Source organism: Crocuta crocuta, unplaced genomic scaffold (genome assembly GCF_008692635.1).
Source record: "Crocuta crocuta isolate KB4526 unplaced genomic scaffold, BGI_CrCroc_1.0 scaffold139, whole genome shotgun sequence".
Classification (NCBI taxonomy): Eukaryota; Metazoa; Chordata; class Mammalia; order Carnivora; family Hyaenidae; genus Crocuta; species Crocuta crocuta.
The window spans coordinates 2,986,296-3,007,314 of NW_027533258.1; the positions used below are offsets into that span (position 1 = coordinate 2,986,296).

General features: G+C 40.6%; 1 protein-coding gene across 1 annotated transcript in view; it reads right to left on the minus strand.

Annotated features, from left to right (window-relative positions):
• Positions 1-21,019, minus strand: part of NCOR1 (nuclear receptor corepressor 1) — a 134,859-nt gene that overhangs the window by 80,920 nt on the left and 32,920 nt on the right. Inside the window, exons 5-14 of the mRNA XM_077746707.1 lie at positions 20,560-20,673; positions 15,122-15,178; positions 14,280-14,332; positions 13,920-13,946; positions 11,773-11,839; positions 9,222-9,394; positions 7,494-7,584; positions 4,782-4,960; positions 4,164-4,218; positions 3,172-3,273 (exon numbers count right to left, since the gene is read on the minus strand). Coding sequence (XP_077602833.1) covers positions 3,172-3,273; positions 4,164-4,218; positions 4,782-4,960; positions 7,494-7,584; positions 9,222-9,394; positions 11,773-11,839; positions 13,920-13,946; positions 14,280-14,332; positions 15,122-15,178; positions 20,560-20,673 — 918 coding nt within the window. The remainder of the gene's footprint in view (positions 1-3,171; positions 3,274-4,163; positions 4,219-4,781; positions 4,961-7,493; positions 7,585-9,221; positions 9,395-11,772; positions 11,840-13,919; positions 13,947-14,279; positions 14,333-15,121; positions 15,179-20,559; positions 20,674-21,019) is intronic.

Consider the following 21,019-nt stretch of genomic DNA (forward strand, 5'->3'; position numbering starts at 1 on the left):
ATAAACTGAAAGGATCAGGCATAAACCAAGAGAACTCTACAGCCTTGAAATAAATTTGCACTAAGCGCTCTGGGATTACCTGCGGTAATTCCTACTGATTCAAACTTGATTGGATAATAGAGCAGGAAAGTGATTTTCAAATTAGTTGGATCTCTGTTATCTACCAAAGTAAAATCAAGACACAGCAATTTAAAACTTCTTGTAACAAGATTCTTTTTTTTTAAAAAGAAGTCTTTCTCAACTTTTTTCTATACAGCAAATTATACATTCCCAACCCAGATCTGTTTCGTAAATTCCAGACTTCTATGTCTAACTGCCCACCTTACACCACCACTTGGACATCTAATACGTATCTGAAATTCGGCATGTCCCAATTCTTACCCCCATATCTGCCACTCCTTCAGTGATGCCTACGCAGTAAATGGCAACCCCACAAGCCAAATCTTGGGTTACCTTTGGTAACTGTCCTCGAATCCCCCACAATCAATCCATCGGCAAAACGTGGATTTTACCTCACCTTCAAAAATACATCCAGAGGGGCACCTGGGTGGCTCAGTCGGTTAAGTCCAACTTTGCCTCAGGTTATGAACTCGCAGTTCGTGGGTTCAAGCCCCACGTCAGGCTCTGTGCTGACAGCTCAGAGCCTGGAGCCTGCTTCAGATTCGGTGTCTCCCTCTCTGTTTCTTCCCTGCTTGTATTCTGTCTTTCGTGCTCTCAAAAATAAACATTAAAAAAAAAAATACATCCAGAAACGGACTGGTTCTCCCTACCTCCCTCACTACAGTCTAGTCCACGCCACTGGCAGGATTAACAGAACCTACTGGCTGGTCTCCTTGCTTCTGCCCCAGCCTCCCTCACAATCTAGTCGCAGCCAGAATGATCCAGCCGCTACTAAAATCTGATTCTACTCGTCTACTCAAAAGTCCAATGGCTCTTCCTGTCTCTGGCATCAGCTCTAATGTCATTAATTTCTACGAACACGAGCCCTTAAACTAACACCACCTAATTCTGGAAAACCTGTGCATCTATTCTGACACAAATGGAATGAAGTACACAAGCAATAAAGAAACAGAGAGAAGATTCTTCTGGTCTGAGATGGTGCTATGTTTCCATCATTCAATACTCTCCTTTCCCAAATTCCCAGCGAAACAACCAGAAAAAATATAAAACTAGAGAATAATCTTCAAGGTAATAAGGCAAAAGCTAACGTGGACAGGAACAGGCTGACGGAAACCTCAAACTGAGCCTACCTGGGGTCAAGGTGAGGGCACAAATGGACAATTAATTTCAGTTCCTTAAATGCATTCTGGGACGTGTTAGAAGTGTGAGCACACAGAACAGGGATGTGCAGAGGAAACGCCAACACGGCTGGAACTGAACAAGCATTAAGTGTGCCACAGAGAGCAGCGACACGGTGTCCCAGGTCACTTTAGGACGGAAAATGAAGGCTTCAGGGTAACAGACAACCTCTGTCACACAGAATTTCCTGCTAGAGCTTTCTCCTCTATCAACACAAGCAACAGACTGCTAATCCTACAAAGGTAAGATACAATAAATATCAAATTGTCCCCTTACATTCTCTGGGATTGAAAAATTGAAACAATTTATAAATATGAAATATGTAACTTCTGACAATTCAAGTTACAAGTAACGGGTGGTAAGAAGGAACAAAGCTGTTGTTAAAAATTTGCAGCTGAGGGGCGCCTGGCTGGCTCAGTCAGCTAAGCATGTGACTCTGGCTCAGGTCATGATCTCAGTTTGTGAGTTGGAGCCCCGCAGGCTCTGAGATTCTGTGTCTCTCTTGTCAATACTCTGTAGCTGAAACTTGTTCAAAATGCAGCTGGGCTCTAGCATCTCTAGCTAATTTGTTTGATTCCACTTTGTCCGTGGGAAGCCCCGGCGCCTTTTAGCAGAACAGCACTGCCCGCCTCACTGCCAACATTCAGTTTGCTCCCGTCGGGCAGCGACTCGTGGTGGAGCCCACGTCCCTGTCTGTGTCCACAGGGCTGGCCGCGTCGGCGAACAAGGCTCCTCTTTCCTCCCTTTCCACCCTCCTCACCCATTTCTCTGTTCCCCTTCGTTAGCAAATCTTACGGGGGCGGGGGGGGGGGGGGGGAAGAGCTGCCCCTCTGCCACTGCTCCCCTTCCGCTCACGCCCACCTTGCTTGCGGCCCCCTCACCACCCCTGGCTGCGCGCTGAGGGCCCTCAGCTCCCTCCACCTACGCGGCACTGCACGCGGTCGGGTCGGTAACCACCCCCTCTACCTTCAGTGACCAAGAAATACTGCTCCGAAAGACATGCCATCGCATCCTGCCCCGTGAGGAAGGGGAACTCTGGAGGCAACAACGGCCCGGCAAACACAGCAGGTCCCGGCTACGGGTCACGAGACCCGGGTCAAACGACCTGTATCCGGAGAGCGGGGCGGCTAAGGAAGCCAGGGCGGCCGTGCGGGGAGCCGGGACACGCTCAGGACGCTAGTCGGCCGTCAGCGGCTGCCGGGGGAGAGGAGTCTGGGTGCGGGGAGCACGGGCGACAGCACTGTCCCAGCAGCCGCGCTGGCAACACACAGGCGCGCCGTGACGGCGGCCCATCTCTTATTCTGGAGAAAATAGTTTTTGAAGGAGTGAACTGCAACTGTGAAAGCGTACACTGCACTGTATGAAAAACGATCTTTTAAGATAAGTGCTTTTTAAGATAAAGTGTCCAAACTCCAGAAAGGAAGTTAACCTGAAGTTAGTCAGGTCCCCCGGATTGCAGTAAACTATCTTCTACGCTCCTTACCATGCCCGGTTTCTCTGTATTTCTCCCATATTCTACCTGCCCCTCCTTAGACAAAAGGGCTTGTAAAGATATTATTAAATGAGGTCTTATGGGTCCCCTATTTACATTGTCACTGTTAACACTGACAGGCACAAGTTAGGTAATATAGAAGTATAAAACGTTTCTCATTAATATTATCATACTAGAAACTTCCAGTACATTCAAAATAGATGATGTAACACATTAAATATAAGTTAATTTCAAAATAGTAACATGTTCATAACATCCTAGTGATGATCCCAGCCAATCCCTAAAATACACTTTATTAAGTACGAGGCTCCGGTTATAAATTTTTGGTCTCCGCATCTCCACCAAGCCTGAAGCACCTTCTACACGGTAATGAAACACACCTGGTTTCTTCCTCTGCGTTTTCCATAATTCCTTCTTACTAGGGCTTTATAATTCTCATTTTTCTTGGTTAAGTAGTAATATAAAACACAGTCAGGAACACTCTATAAGGGAAAAAAATATTTTGAAGAGCCAAAGAAATTATTTTTTTCTTTAAAGAATCAAGTAACACTTTCAAGGAAAATCTCTGGTATTCTCAAGGTATAAATGAAGGGGAAACATATGGCTAGCATTTTAAGGCATATCTAGGCTCTAAAAATATATTCATTATATTTACTATTTTAATGAACAATTACACTTGTCCTAATCCAAATTATGTAAAAGATACCAGAAGCTATCAGAAACATTCAAGCACTTCCTTATTAAGGAGGAACTAAATTCTCTTTCTTGTTGCAGATACGTAAACATTCAAAATCTCTCTTTAAATATTTTGCTCGAAAACACTACATCCAGGGGTGCCTGGGTGGGTCGGTTGGTTAAGCCTCCGACTTTGGCTCAGGTCATGATCTTGTGATTTGTGAGTTCGAGCCCCACGTTGGGCTCTGGGCTGACAGCTCAGAGCCTGGAGCCTCCTTCAGATTCTGTGTCTCCCCTTCTTTCTGCCCCTCCCATGCTCATGCTCTGTCTCTCAATGATAAATAAAAATGTTTAAAAAATAAAAATAAAAGACTACACCCAATCCACTGTGGGAAAATTTTTCAGGGAAAAATCAAGATTCTGATATTTTAGTTGGAAACTTAGTAATGTTTAAAATGCATTGCAGTCTATGTGTTTCTAGGAAAATCCAGTATCGGGCTGTTTTTCATCAACTATGCAAATCAGACTATGTTCTTTGCTTACGCTGTTAAATAATTATAAATATCACTATACTAGTCACATGCGAATCTTTATAAAAATCTATTTTATTTAACTATATCAGTGTATTAGAGCACAAAACTTCAAACTAGCAACTATCACAAACCTATAAACATTCTCAATGCAAACCATTTCTTACCTTCCTTTCCAAGTAGGATGCAATTAGTCCAAAGTTTTTTGGATGCTGGATAAACCTGAGTTAAAAAAAGAGAAAAAAACAACAACACGCACATACACACACACACACACACACACACACACACACACACACAAACATTTTAACAACTTAAAAAGAGGTGGAGGGGGCAGGGAATGACGTTGGGAACAGAAATATTAGTATAGTCTATTTCCCAGGGGTCCCTAACTGCCATCTTGAGGAACAACAGGAGAATCACTAGTCTTTTAAGGGCACCAATTCCTGGGCACCATCCACCAGGAACCACTGGATTGGTTTCTGGTACAGCCCCCAAGTCTCGACTTTTAAAAAGCACCCCCCAGGTGACTCAGACATCACCTAAGTTTGGGCGCCACAGTTAACATGACTCTGTAACCCCAGTTCAGCTCTTACCTGTTACTACTTATGTTCCCATCTACAAAGCTATGGGAAGATCTACATTCTCTACTTGCCCCGGGATCCATTCAAATGTCAAAAGGGGGCCAAATTTTTGGAGAAAGAGCTCAATTTACAAGTGAATGCCAAATATTTTTTTGTGCATTTATGTAAGCTTGTTAGAAAATAGTTTAAAGCTTAAATTACTTGTCTTTAAAGATCTCCTTCTCGTGGTCAGTCCAAACATTCATAAACTGCCTATCTTTATAAACTTTCATAGGGTCTTCCATAAGTCCATTCATGTTGATGAACTTGACCCGTCTCTGTTCTGCATCAAACATCATAGGTGGGATCACAGAGAGTTGTCGCATTTGTTTCTCATTATTCTGCAAAAGCAAACAAAAAAGTAAACATAACTTATGTAGAATAAAATTTAAAGAGGGCCACAGACCAGCTATCATAATAGAAGCCAGAAAAACCACATATTAATTTAATGTCAATAGTAGTGTATATCCTAACACCTAACATATATTAATTACTCATATATCTAATAAACACTCATTAAATGAAGGGCGCCTGGGTGGATTAGTCGGTTAAGTGTCCGACTTCAGCTCAGGTCATGGTCTCACAGTTTGCGGATTTGAGCCCTACACCAGGCTCTGTGCTGACAGCTCAGAGCCTGGAGCCTGCTTCGGATTCTGGGTATCCTCTCTCTCTGCCCCTCACTGACTTGTGCTCTGTCTCTCTCTCTTTCTCAAAAATAAACAAACATTAAAAATAACACGCTCATTAAATGAATTATAGAGACAGAGAGTACATGTTATTTTTTTTTATATCCTACTACTGCAATTTGTTTGTTTTATTTCTGAGAGAGAGAGAGAGAGAGACAGCGTGAGCAGGGGAGGGTCAGAGAGAGAGGGAGACACAGAATCTGAAACAGGCTCCAGGCTCTGAGGTAGCTGTCAGTACAGAGCCCGACCTGGGGCTCGAACCCACGAACTATGAGATCATGACCTGAGCTGAAGTCAGACGTTTAAATGACTGAGTCACCCAGGTGCCCCCTTACTACTACAATTTGAAAAGAGTTCTTAAAAGAAGAAGATACTTCAAGTAATTTTTCTTTTTAAGTAGGCTTCACGCCTAGTGAGGAGCCCAACACAGATTTTGAACTCATGACCCTGAGATCAAGAGTCCAACGCTGAGGGGCACCTGGGTGGCTCAGTCAGTTAAGCATCTGACTCTGGATTTCAGCTCAGGTCGTGATCTCAAGTTTCCTGAGATGGAGCCCCACATTGGCCTCCGTGCTAACAGTGCAGAGCTTGGCTTGGGATTCTCTCTGCCCCTCCCCCACTTGCATACTCTTTCTCTCAAAACAAATAAACAAACATAAAAAAAGGAAAAAAAAAGAATAAGATGCTTAACCAACTAAGCCATCCAGGCACATCAGATAATAAAATTTTCAACCTAAAGGACACAAAGTAAGGGCAGGTTCATTGAAATAAAGATCTTGAGAAACATTTAATTACATTAACAGTCTTATTTTTAAAAGTCTTAATGTCATTTTAGACAATAAATCTTAATGTCATTTAGAGACCAATAAATAGGGGAAAAAAAAAAGCAAACAGGCACCAAATCCTAAGGGCGTTGATTTTAAATTAATTAAACTCACGTGTATAATACTTCTTGCGAATCTTACATAATCTCCCCACTGAAAATTGAAGACTATTATCCTTAGAATTTCAACTAAAACTTTGTTACATCTATACAACTAGGTCTTCCCCAGAGTTTAAGTTCCTAAGTTCATAAGCACAAATTTCTATGAAAAACCTTTTACCAAAATTATAGGTATTGGCCCCAACACAAAGCGAGGTCTCATTTTCCTAAATCTTTTCCTCACAGAAGTGGGTACCACCTTACACTCAGTCCTTACAAAGTGTCTAATTTTGTGGGGTACTCTCAATCAGTCTGAACACCAAAGAACGGCTTGGGCAGACACATTAGCTTGACGTCACCTCAGGCGGTACTGGTTTTGGAAGCTTACAGATGTGCCCTAATGAAAGCAGTCAAAAAGCAAGCAACGAAATTTGACACATTTAGTCATCATGGCAGGGATTATGACCCCAAATTTTGAAATATATAGCACTGAGTCACCGTCTTTGATCATTACTTGTGTGTGTGTGTGTGTGTGTGTGTGTGTGTGTGTGTGTGTGTGTTTTAATCGAAGTATAGTTGATACCACAAATTAGGTTTTGAAAAAAACAGTACTTAAAATCTAAAACTAAATGAACAGGACCTGGCTTCTGGACCAACCCTCAGAGACAGTTTGAACAACAGCTAAAAAGACTCATGTTAGGGACTGAAATTTCCTCTTCTTCAGCCCGGATTTACTGATGCCATATCGAATCTCTCTCCCAGACTCCCCTGGCTAGACAGCACACTCTGGAGAACCCACCCGCCCCTCAGGTCCACAACTCAATGTACCCGCAAAATACGTGCTCCTTTGTTCTTCCAGAAAATGGCAGCACTAGCTCAATCTTCTCACCTAGAAAGCGGGGAGTCACTTTCCACTTTTCTTTCTCAATCCATCTTGCCTTGCCCACTCCACCTCCGAGGAGTCTCTCCTGTCAGTCTGCTCCCATACATCCCTGCCACTGCTGCCCTGATTCAGGCCCTTATTTTTATCTGAACAGCCTCCTCGCCTCTTTCCAGGCCTCCCAGCTGCCAAAGCCATCTGTGTAAAATGCCAGCACGATCGTGCGACTGCCTGGTTTAAAACGTTCAGTGGTTGGCCAGTCTTTGGAACAGTCCGAGCTCTATAAATGTTCCCTCATTGGTGTACAAATGAACCCTTAGTTCCTGGGGCAGGCGGCTAAAATGCCTGAATAATCAATGAATTAAAAATTCAGTTAATTGTCTTACCTCCTGCTCAGAGAGCCCATCAATAATTTCAGAAATCTCATGCTCGCTCCTAGCAATGGTGGCTGAAAGACCAGCTCCCCTCTGCCCAACTCTAAATATAAGAAAGAAATTATAAATATATTTAAAGGCATTTCATAAAGAAAACACCAATTAAGTTTCTTTTATATACATTACTCTTCTGAATGGGACTTTTTTCACCAACTAGAAGTCAGAGACGAAATGCTATTGAGCCACTACTTTTAAGTAATATGCCTGAAGATTAGAATTCTATAGAAGAACAATTTAAATGTTGAAATTAAGATTTTTTTTGATTTTTTCTTTTTTGTTTTTAAGAGGTTTTGTTTTGTTTTGTTTTGTTTTGTTTTGAGAGAGAGAAATAGAGAGCAAGCAGGGGAGGGGCAGAAAGGGAGGGAGACAGAATCGCAAGCAGGCTCTACACTGTCAGCACAGAGCCCGATACAGGGCTCAAACTCATGAACTGTGAGATCATGATCTGAGCTGAAATCAAGAGTCAGACACTTAACCAAATGAGCCACCCAGGTACCCCTGAGATTAAGATTTAAAGGTTACACGTCCAAGTTCAAACAGCAGAACCATTTATGGGAAACTTCTGGAAAACCACAGGTATTGCTGACATTTCCATTTCAAATAGTAATCTTTGCCTTCCAGAGTAGACAGCAGACTTTGAAAAATACATTAAATATTTTTTTAAAGAGGGGGGGAAAACAACCATCGTCCCTCACAGAAACTTAATCAAGATGAAAAGAATTAAGGCTTGCATATATTCTTACAAGAGACAGTGGAGAAGAAATCTAAAGCATTTACTTTTGCAAAATATTTGTTCTCTAAAGTAAAAACAAGGGGTGCCTGGGCTGAGTGGCCAGCTTCAGCTCAGGTCATGATCTCACGGTTGGTGGGTTCGAACCCCACGTCGGGTTCTGTGTTGGCAGCTAGCTCAGAGCCTGGAGCCTGTCTTCGGATCCTGTGTTTCCCTCTCTCTCTGACCCTCCCCTGCTTACGCTGTATTTCTCTCTCTCTCTCTCAAAAATAAATAAAACATTAAAAAAACTTTTTTTTTAAATAAAATAAAGTAAAAACAAATCAGAAACTATCTACCAATACCAAAGAATTTCTTAATTAGCAATCTATGTGCATACTCTTTGGCCATTTGCTAGGTAATGAAGGATGAAGAAATGTTTAAGTCTATTCTTATTAACTATCATTTCTAAAGGAATGAGGATCTTCAAGAACAGAAGAACTAGGGCACCTGGGTGGCTCAGTGGGTTAAGTGGCCGACTACAGTTCAGGTCATGATCTTGCAGTCCATGGGGTCGAGCTCTGTGCTGACAGCTCAGAGCCTTGAACCTGCTTCAGATTCTATGTCTCCCTATCCCTCTGCCCCTTCCCCACTCTCACGCTGTCTCTGTCTCTCAAAAAGTGAATAAATGTTAAAAAAAATTATAAAAAAGAATTTCAAGATATTCACCTAAATTTAGACTGAACAGCATCACTAAATATAAAAAAAAATATTAAATCCACCAAGACATAATCTTTGCAAGCTGATAATGAAGTTTTATATTCAAAATCAAAGTTCTTTGAGACCTTTCTTAGGAGCAGATTCAGATAACCAGTACGACTGTGAAAGAGCCCAAGAGAGACTCTTTTGGAGAGAAGGGCCTGGCCAGTAGCCAGGAGAAGAGCATAGCCACGAAACACTAAACTACTTACCGCTGAAACCTTTCTTGTTGTTCTCTTTGTTTTCGAATTTCTGGAAACTGCTTCTCATAGTACTCCCTTGTTTTGCTTTCTTTAGCTTTTCTCCGGGGATTATTTTCTATTCTGTCCACTTTTTTCTCCCATGCCTCCATGAGCTGATCATAACGTTGGCAGATTTTTTGTTCCTATTAAATACCCGTAGCAAATTAATAATTAAACTAAACTCTGTCATCCTGACAAACCTAATACTTTAAAGTAAATGCTACTCCTAAGGCTAAGTCAGGAAGGAGTACACGTGGCCTAGCACTCAACTGTGAATGAAAAGCTGTCCTCGATCTGAAAGAGGAGAAGAGAAAAGAGCTGTTTCCTATGAAGGTCAGCATAACAAGCACATTTTGGCTGGATTTTTTTGTTGTTGTTGTTAACTTTAAGGCTAATACAAATTAATTCATTAACAAGCCACTACTGGCAGCTGATCAGCTACTTTTATTATTTTCCCGATAACAATGTAGGTCTTCATTGTCAAAAACAAAAACAAGAACAAAAAAAAAAAGGAAAATTAATAATAGAAACGTGTGAATAGTTCATAATCCCAATCGCCCAACAGCAATCATATCAACATTTTGGTGCTTTCCTTCCAATCTGTCAGAGAGAAGACTCACACTTCAACCCTTCCTCTGCTGCTGGAGATTCTGGTTACTTGAAGGTTTTTGTTACTATAAATAATGCTATCTAACACACATTTTTGATAGTCTTGGAAAAGTCAGAAATTGGTTGTACTTTATGATAAAAACAAATGCAGTGAACTACATGAAATCAAGAGTCAATCCTTTTAGAGAAATGAGTAATGTATGATTTCATTTTTTAAATTGAGAAGAAGCCTCCATGAGGAGCAGAGAACCGTGAACATGTCAACACAGAGAAAAAGGTGTAGAAGGACTCAGGAGAAACCATGAACACTGGTCATCTCACGAAAGTGGCACTAGAGCGGAGAACATTATCCTCCTCACACCGCACGCCACCCCCACACGCTTCTCGGTCATTCTTTCCAACTCCTGTACGTGTTATGCATCCCTCACACTTTCTCCATGTCTCCCGCTCAGTCCAAGCCAACATCATCCCTCACCTACATCGCAGTCAGCGCCTCCTCAATGTCTCCCATACATTCTGATGGTGTAGCCAGATGCCAATTCTTAGAATACAAACCTGAACATGTCACTTCCTCAGTTCAAACACTGCAAAAGAGGCTGTTGGGACCTAACCCAAAGTCTCTCAGGTGGACCTCAGGGGCTGTGCAGCTCAGCCTGAACCTACCCCACTCCCTCCACCTCCCAGACCCTCACGTAAGCTGCGCCTATTCAAATTTCCAGAGTTTCTGGTTTTCCTCCAAACTCCCCTTTTATGATTTGCACATGGGGAGTCAGCTGCCCCTCGTACACGGGCCCACAGTCCTCGATATGTCCTGTACCACAGTGCAGTCATGGTCCTGTAAGTCCCTGCTGACCTGTCTCCGCCAGTCATACGGCAGGCTCCCTAAGGACTAAAGCCATATGGCTATCTTGCTCACCTCTGCAGAATAATACATGGGACAGAATAAACAGCCAACAGATATTTATTAAACAAATCAGTGCACACAGAAACGTTATATACATACTCTGTGAAGGCCAAAAACAAAGTCTATGCTTTCATGTTTGCATCACCAGACAGTGAATTTAGCAATTACCACAATTACAAAATTACTGGAAGGAAAAAATACTTTAGCTGATTTCTTAGTTGATATCTGTATGATTTTGGCCAAAACAAAGCAAAAAAATAGTGATTTCAGATAGCATCTGAAGGACCGGACTGGCAGATTACATGAGAAGTCGTAGATCAAGTAAAAGCTGCTGACTCTTGCTTGAGCTTTACAAGCCATTAAACTGTCACGTCATTCAGTATAACATACACGGTGCATTTCTGATGTGAATTAAAGAACATCATCTATTTGCTAAGCAAGTGAATTTCAACGAACCAAGTTTGTCTAAATTGAGCATGAATGCATTGTGGAAAGTAGTACACTGGCATTGTATTTTCTGTAACTTCATCTCCATAAAGATCATAACCACCCAACTTCTGGACTGCGAGTCATGTCATAAATATGAAAAAGTGTCTGAATTTCAAAAAGCTGAACTTTAGCTGACCTGGTTCCTAGTAAGAACGAACAGTAATGTCTACTTAGCATGACCGTAACTTACCCACGTTTGTTTGAGGGTTTTAAGAGACTAAATGTAGAACATCCTAGATCCTTCATAACTCTTTTAACTACTCACCATTTTCTTTTATTTCGATTAGATGAAAATGTTATACACAGATGGCCAAAGAAATTAATTTGACAATGACATTAAATGTCGACTGTTGGCTAGGATTACATTTGTATTTAAGTTCTACCCATAGTTACTTTCTACATCAGCACCTTCTCTCCAATATAATCAAGAGCCATTCTCACTAATAAAGGGAAAGCAAATGCCTAAATGAGCATGAATGGGAAAGTTGTACAAATTTCAGTTAAAGGATAGGACCTCACCCTTTGTTTTCTTGCATGATTTCTTCTTTTAAAAAATAAAATGAGTTTTTTCCTCATCACCTGGTTTCTAGAAGAGAAAAATATGGTTGTATGACATTAAGAAAAAGCATAATTTAATAATGCATTCACTTTTTTTTTTTTTTTTTTCAGAGACACTGAAAAACAAGCAAAGATCACTTAGGAATATCTGATGTAATCAAAGTTAATCTTATTTTTTTTCGCCCTGCAAAATAAGACTTTTGCAATAATTAGAACTGACTAAAATTCCTCCCACTCTACAGCAAGATTTGATACAAATACTTCATTTTCAATTATGACATCCAAGTATAATGCAAACATTTTCACGTTATTAACTACACCGTTACTGATTCTTCTTAAGAACTCTGGTCATGTAAGCGTCTTTGTGCGCTCTTGGAGGAGGGGAGGCAGAAGAGAAGAAGCTTTTAAAGTTACCTCCCTGCCCCAGGTATGGTGCCGATCTCCCCTCTAGGGAGAACGTACACCCACAAAGAGAGAAGGGACTTCTGCTTTACACAGAAGATTTTCTTCCGTCACAGAAATGATACAATCCACTCTAAGAAGTCATGGAGAGACAGGAAGACTTCTCTTGCATCTTAATGAAACAGTTAACACTTTTTAAATGTGAAGCATTGTGATCTTCAAAAACAATGACATGCAGGTTCAAATATAAATATTTATACCCCACCTACTTCCAGAAAGGATTTCAAGCTGATTATTCAAATATAAATACAAAGCCAAGGCAAGTAGAAGTAATTTTTTGGATTATCTGCCACTCAGGACTAACAGTGACACTGGCTCCACTCAAATTAGCATGGACAGTCAGGAGCTGGCTATATGGGAAAGTAGCCAAGACATGAAAAGAATTATTAAAAGGTATATTTGCTATTTCATACAAAGCAAATGACGGCGATGAGAGAAGAGCTACCACACGATTCATACGGATGCATGCAGCTGAGCAAACGATTATCTCACGAGCTGACGTACAGTGGAAACGCTACCGTAATTCAGTTTGCTCTCATTTTCATTATGCGCTACTCAAAAGCAAATGGCAATCGATAAATATAATTTAAAAGGTTTCCTAGGATTTAAGTTTGAAGAAGTCAGCCAGTCAGTAACCCATCCCGGGATGGTGTGCTAAGCACCACAGTGGGGCGATGTGGACAACATGAAATAAATCAGACAGAGCTGCCCTCCAGCTGATACTAATGCGGAAAAGACAGAACACAAACATAACTGAAGCTTGGTGGGGGGGAAAAAATCATTAACAGCAGCCAACTAGACTTTAGCTGCTTTTCTCCTTTGCAAAAAAAATGTTAAAAGTGCTACACAGTCCGAAACAAGGTATATTTTATGAGTTTTGCCTGAACCTACCTCTAAGGGTTGTCAAGACCACAGTAGCATCTCACAGAAAAATTCTAAGTTATATGACTATTATTATAAACCACTTACTTAACAAAAGTTAAAATTATTCAAATTTCCATTGTTTTCATGCATACTACCATGCAAATTATATTTGCCACCAATTCTGCAAAGTAGTCAATTATTGTACATACTCTCAGTAAGAAATGTTTTCAAAGAAAAAATATATAGATGATATATAAATAGCAATGTGCTCATCAGTTACTGTACTCGTAGATAATTAAAATGTTCTTATTATTATTCTTAATAAAACATAAAGTAGAAATATCACATTTTTGTTACAAACTAAGAATCATTCACCTCAATTCTCTTAAAGTATGATAATTTAAAAAAAAAATCTATCTAGCTTCCTCTCTTACTTCGTTCAGATTGAGAAATTAGGTTTTCTTTGCACTTATGCTCTTATTCCAGAATCTGCATCCAGAAAGGCCTAGCATCTAGGATGAGCAAGGCTACACAAACTACATTGTGGAGCAGTCTCCTCACCCACGTGAGGTGACAGAGCGCTTCCAAGGCACCAGGACATTAAATGGCAGAAGGGTCTACAAATACCGTCATTAGCAAGAGTCATGGAAGGGATTTCCCTAGAATAGGATTTTGAATAATGATAAAATGATCCGTGGCACTTCTACTTTGCAATGGCAGATGTGGCTTGGTGGGGGACGGTGTCATCACTAGTCTTAAATGAAAAAGCTTCATTATCTTACTTCATCATGCGCCTTGCAGGTACTCCACTGAAAAAAAGACAAAACAGGAGGCAAAAAATTCAAGCCTCAAGGTAAGCCATTTCAATGTTAAGTATTCACCTTTTTTACTAGCAGATCATAAAACCAGCTAGTTTTATGCAATAATTTATTTCATTTTTTGGCCTCGGAAACTCAAAGCTGTTACCCCAACCCCCAAGAAGCCAGAGGAAGATAACATATAGTAAAACGACAGCAAATTACACAAATCTAAAACACACCTACACTATATTATAATAATATGTCAGCAGATAACATAAAAATGATCTCTTTATAGAATATATGGTCTTTAACTGAAGAACTCCAAAGATGATAAATACTTACGTCTTGATGTTCTCATGATACACCTTGGTGTCTGATGGCTGGTTATAGAGTGGCTATAAAATAAATCAAATATTTACATATAAAATGTTGTACACACGTCTATGAAAATACAAAGAAACAATTTATATTTTCACCTAATCCTAGGTGAAGCACTCATGCGTCTACATGACACATGCCCTACTAAAACCTCCAGGCTTTCCAGTCCCCGATCAACTCTCTTCACCCTATCTCCTATTAATGGCACTGCTGTAAAAATGTTTATAAATCCACTGTAGCCCATAGGAAATACATTTATTCAGATTTTTTAATCTCTAAGGCAAAGAAGAACACATGGTCCAAAGGGCTTCCTATTTCTGTTCTCACTCCTTCTTCCTGCTTTTACCTGGTGTGATTAAATGGCTCCTCAGGGGAAAAAAAAAAAAAATTTAAAGCCCAGGATAATACTTCTGCAAAGGTAACCAAGTTTGTATGGCATTATTTTCAACATACTGCCCAGCCACATCACCCTCATTCCAAAGTAGACAGACTGTATTCCATCTTATCCCATAAGAAAAATTTTTCTTTTCCGTAAGAAAAATTATTACGAAAACAGCACTTGATGTTAAAAAAGAAATTTCTTGGGGTGCCTGGAGGGCTCAGTCGGTTAGGCGTCTGACATTGGCTCAGGTCATAATCTTGAGGTTCTTGAGTTCGAGCCCCACATCGGGCTGTGTGCTGACAGCCTACTTCAGATTCTGTGTCTCCCTCTCTGCCCCTCCCCCAGTCATTCTCATTCTCTCTCTCTCTCTCTCTCTCTCTCAAAAATAAACAAACATAAAAAGAAAAAGAAATTTCTTACTTACCAGTTCCACTTTTGGGCCAAGACCTTCAAATATTTTATGAGCTTCTTCTGCTTTTTTCTACAGATAAAGACATCATTATATTGTACAATTAAAAATTATATTACCTAAGTGCAAAACCACTACCAATTTAATATTTACCCAAAGACTACTCTAGAGTTGAACGCATCTGTATTCCCAAATATTCTTGTCACATGAATGGCTGAAATATCCTCTTTTATTTTCACAGCTTCCTCACAAAACTCAGTCAATGCTTCACTCTTGTACTGAAATAACACCTAAAGACTTGTTAAGTTCTTAACAGTGAGCAGATCTCAAGATTCTAGGGAGAAGGAACACAGATCCACTATTAGAAATGAGTCCCTCAACACTTTGACTCATACTGTCGTTAATAAAAATTTCTAAACATAAAATACCATAAAGTCACCAGTCCTTAGTGGCGTAAGTCAAACTGAGCTCTTGGAAGAAAACCTTATAATGAGCTTCTATGCTAGTTACAAGAAAACCTTGGTAATCACTGAACAGAGGAAACAACTAGTTTGAATTACTCAAATGTTCAGTAGTAAATAAGGCTGATTTATATATTTTTTGAATTGTTACTTTTTACAGTCCATTTTCAAAAGTAAACTGATCTAGACGGATGTGCCATCTAACAGACATCCTCCTTGAACGGACAAATGAAATATAACAAATCTGATGCTGACGATGTTTGAGCTGGAACTGCGGGCCTACCGAGCGTCCGTGGTTCTCCAACCCGTCACCGCCACCACAGCCCGGCTGCCACGAGGGCTCCCCGCCGGCTGCGCAGGCCCCACCGCGGCGCATTTGCTGCTGGGAGACCCTCCGTGGCTTCCGACGGGGCACACAAATGGGACTGGGTACTCATATTCCCCAAGTAGAAAGATATTCCCTTAAAACAAATATTCTCCTTTTCATCTCATTTATCAGTCAGAATCAAATATTTATTTCATATATATTATGGGAAAAGAACTAGTGCAGGAAGCACACAACAGTAGTAATGCACTTTCCAAACTCCAGGAAACCGAAAAGGTTATTAAGATGAAACATAAATCTATCAAAAATGTCGACTATAAAACTACAAAACTCCATTAAATTTGCTTAGCAAATAGATCCCATTTCTATAGGCAGTTTTAAGGCAAGATTGGTCAATCTTGGCACTATGAACATTTTGGGTCAGATACGTGTTCTGGGGACTGTCTCTATGCATTCTGGGATATTTAGCAGTATCCCACTAGATGCCAGTAGCACTCTGTCTATCCTCCAAGGTGTAACAACCAGAACAGCCTCCAGCTGAGAACAAATCACTGTTCTAAGGTAACTGTCAAACTAACTCCAGAAGTCAAAATGTAATTATCACGAAATTCAAATTTTTTAGCTTTAGGCATATATTAACTAGCATGCAAATAACATCATCATAGATGACGAACTTGGAAATTTAGTTGTGCCCGCAACTAACTTTCTCCAGACCCGACACTCACCAGTTTGTAAATTTGCTTTTTAAGTTTATTTATTAATTTACTTTTAGTAATCTCTATATCTGAAGTGGGGCTCAAACTCACAACCCCAAGATCAAGAGCCACATGCTCTACTGACTGAGCCAGCCAGGAGCCCCTTAACTTCGCTTTCTCAAGGCACTCTGTGTTAGAGAATACACCAAGAACAGGCAGGCTGAGTGGAACTGTACACAAACACTACTGAGACAAGGGAGTAAAATTATATTCTGGCAAATACTAGTATCCTATTAAGTAAAGGCACTTACCTTTCCAGAGCTAATTTTAAAAGCTGGTATTTAGGATGTTTGCAGGCCCCAAGACTTAAGTTTTGCAAAGTTTTATTAAATATTTGACTTCATGTTGGTTTAGTTGCTAAGAACATATTAACCTAACAAGCTTGGCAGACAAACATTTTAATTTAAAGCCCTCCCATTTCCATATTGTCATTTTTAGTCTAGGTCTATAGACAGAAGTACTTAATTCCTCAAACACGTTGATTCGTTCTATGTGCCAGGTGCTTGCTAGATACCAAGAAAACAACAAAAAGGTCCTGAAAGCTTCATAGGGAAAATGCTACTTGACCAGGGTCTCGAAGTCCGGGAACAATCAGACAAGAAAGACAGGACACTGGATCGGATGCCTTGAAGGCAGGCGCAAGGCCCTGGGATAAAGGTACTAACAACTGGAAGGGGACTTTCAAACCTATTGTGATAGGACAGCTTTAAGAAACGAGGCCCGGGCCAATAGCCAGGCAGGCAGGCATGTTGGCACCGATAAAAAGGTTGGGCTATTCTGCAGAAAGTGGGAAATAATCAAAAGGTTTTATTTGGGGACTCACGTAACTGCACTTCAAATATGAAGGACTGGTTAGAAAGAAAAACGACTGAAGGAAGGAAAACTCACTATTTATGTAAGTGATGAGGGCTCAAATAAGCTACTGCCAAAGGAGGAAGGGAGAAGCTCTGACGAGCGAGAGCACTATTCAGGGGTGGGAAGGACGCTCCGCGTTAGTTAACTAAACCTACAGCGTGCCCGAGAGAGGGCAACAGACTTCCGAGGACCCAGGCCTAGGTGACTAGCGGCTGCTGGCACATACTTTCCACCTTCGATCCTTTTCTTTCATCTGTTGTCACTTTAACTTGCAAATCACGCAATCAAAATATAAAACAAGCTGTTTTTGAAAACTGCACTCCAGGCACACCTTTTTCTATATGTATTATCATTCTGAAATTAGAGCATTTGTAAATATTTTTGGATCCTACAACTGGGGAGAGTAACAGCAAATTGAACGGTTAAAAACAGTCCAGAAGAGTCTATTTAGAGACTAAATAAATCTCAGTCTAAAGTTTAAATATGATGCAAGACAGTTTTGCTCTCAGGAAACCAACTTTCAAATTAAACAGCCACTTTTGGGTAGTTTTCTTCCTCCCACTTTTTTTTCATTTTTTTAATGTTTATTTAAATCTGAGAGAGAAACAGAGTGCGAGCAAGGGAGAGGCAGAGAGATGGGGGGAAACACAGAATCTGAAGCAGGTTCCAGGCTCTGAGCTGTCAGCACAGAGCCCAATGCGGGGCTTGAAACCACGAACCCTGAGATCATGACCTGAGCCCGAGTCGGACCCTTAACTGACTGAGCCACCCAGGTGCCCCCTTCCCACTAACTTTCTAAAGAAACCGAAGAGGCCTAATACAAGACAACGGCCCCCATCTCTTAAGCCAACTGGGCTGAATTCCCAAGCAGTGTAGACTGCTGCCACAAAAGGAACAAGAGAGAAATGTCCGCTTGCCCTCGGCCATCTCTCCTTCCCTCTGGTATCAAAGGAGCTTAGGTCATTCATTAAAGAAAGCTAAAAAGGCCGCGAAGGCCTTACACAAGGCAGCACGGTGAGGCAGCAGTGAGGAAGCCCGGGCTCCGGGCCCAGCCACGCTCTCGTGGCTTCCCCTCTAAATCCACCACCGCTGCAGACTAGTAGCAGGGTAATCAGAAACAAGAGATTTGTAAAAAGAGGATTTCCACAGTTACCTATCAATGAAATAGAACCTTCACTGCAAATCTAACACTAAGATCTCAAGTCTGGTAGTTCTTAGAATTCTTCACAGAATCTGAACACACGGGTGCTATAGGGCAAAGAAGAGGTCTGAAAGTTTCCAGCTTTGTTGCTGGGCATCAAGAAATATCTACTGCACTAAGTAATGAAAGCGCGCGCGCGCGCACGTGTGCGTGTGTGTGTGTGTGTGTGTGTGTGTGTGTGTGTACACACACATATATATACTTGAGCACAAGGTAAACTCCCCATCAGATCTTGTTCAATCATATTCGGTGCTCACGGCTTAGGCAACCAGAGAATGCACTACTAATGACAAGGCTAATTAAGAAACTCCATCAATTAATAAATATCCTTGAATCCAATTTCTTTGAAAACTGACTCACACTAAGAAGTCAACATTTTATTTTCCAAGATTCTTTTCCATTGTTGGCTCTGATCCCCACTTACTTTATCTCTGAGGTCAGAAACTGGCCGTGATGCCCATCAGCCCACAGGTGTTTTATTGTCCTACAGAGTATTTTTTTTAAAGGAGGAGATTCCACATAAAACTCCATGTTCTCTGCTTTCTTTAAACAAGGGCGCACCTGTCAACCTTGGGCCACATCTTGCTTGACCAGAGTCACTGCCCCTTTAGGCAACACAGAAGGCTGCCCTTATCACTCACTCCACTTACTGCCATTCATCCTCTTTGGACAGATACTCAAACAGCTCTTCAAGGAGACTGCTCTGTCCATTCAATAAACTGGACTCATTCTGAACCCAGCCAAGAAAATAATATAAATTGCCCTGTTTTTACCTGCCTGTGACACTTAACCATCATCCCAAGCATTAGATATCTGATGACTTTCAGGTTCCCATCTAATATTCACACATACGTGTTTATCTGAGTCTAAGATCATTCTTATAAATGTTTATGTAACAATTCACAGGTGCCCTTAAGGCCAATCTCCTTTAGAACCTGGGCTATTATAAAGGTACAGGCTACCTGTATAAAACATACTGATCATGATCACTCCACTCACTACAAAATCAACTGAAACAACAATCTCAACTTCAACCTCGTGATCGTCTTTAGCTCACAAGTTGATTCTCTCCCGTAGTACTTGAATCATATTCCTTTTTAGACTGGGAACTTCTGGAAGCCCAGCGTTAAGCAGCTGTACTGGAAAGTTTGCTTTATATTAAGGTGAAATCAATTTCCATTTAACTGCTAGTTTTCTGAGCTGGATTCCAGCCACAAACTCACTTCAACATCACAAAATTACTCATAGAATTGAGGCCTGGCTTTCCTAAATCAATGAACGCTTTTAATTATGAATATGAAAGAAGACATTTTTTTTTTAAATAGCAAACAAAGTCTACCTATAAGTCAATGGCCTCACACTTTATAACTAAGATTCAAACTACAGCCCAGCTGTCAGTTCCAAAGCTGATAATGCACATTATTTCCATATCCAATGGCCCGTCTCTAATGGGATGGTGTCAGTAGTTGGCATCAAATGTCCCTTACAGAGTGAAAACCGACAGAATAATGCCTTGTTTTGCATTATGCGCTACAAACTTGCTTGCCAATTTTGTAAGGTAGGAGAGAGACTTAGTTGGTAAAATTACATTCCCATTAATATTTATGCAATATAATATATAAATTATATATTTTATATATATAATTTATATATAAAGATTAATTTATGACACAGCTATCAACTGATCTGTAAGGAAAAAACATCAAGCTTTAGTCAAAGTTTAAGAACATTAAAAATTACAACAGAAATCAGGTTTTAATCCAATTAACATTACCACAGAACACAAGGATAATTTTACAAGACAGAGTCAAGCGCTTTTAAAGGCCTGTGTGCCGTAAGAAAAGGCATGAGCTTACCCGATTCTCATCATAAATAATTTGGACAATACTGCGGTGTTTCTGCTCCACAGGAGGAGGGGACACGGGCTTCTCAGGCTCGGGAGGCTTAGCTGCTTCTTCTTCGAGCTGTTGCTAAGAGACCCAGAAAGAAAGAATCAGGCATCTGATGCACGTCACCCCTACCAGTAATTAATCGCCAGAGATAACACACGCTACTGAGCAATGTTTTACTAATTCTATAGGGTAATCTCTTAATCTACTAGGGTCTAATGGACCCAAGAGTTCTAACAAATCCAATCAGATTTATTTTGACTGAGAACTATGTAACATAATCATTAGACAGAGAAATCCTTTTATATTTGAATTCTGATAAATTTAAAGCAAAACAAGAGAAACTCAACCTATGAAGCCACCCCAGATACTTCCATCACAATGAGCTTCTGTAGCACAGGCAAAAACACGTTTGCATGTCATAGGT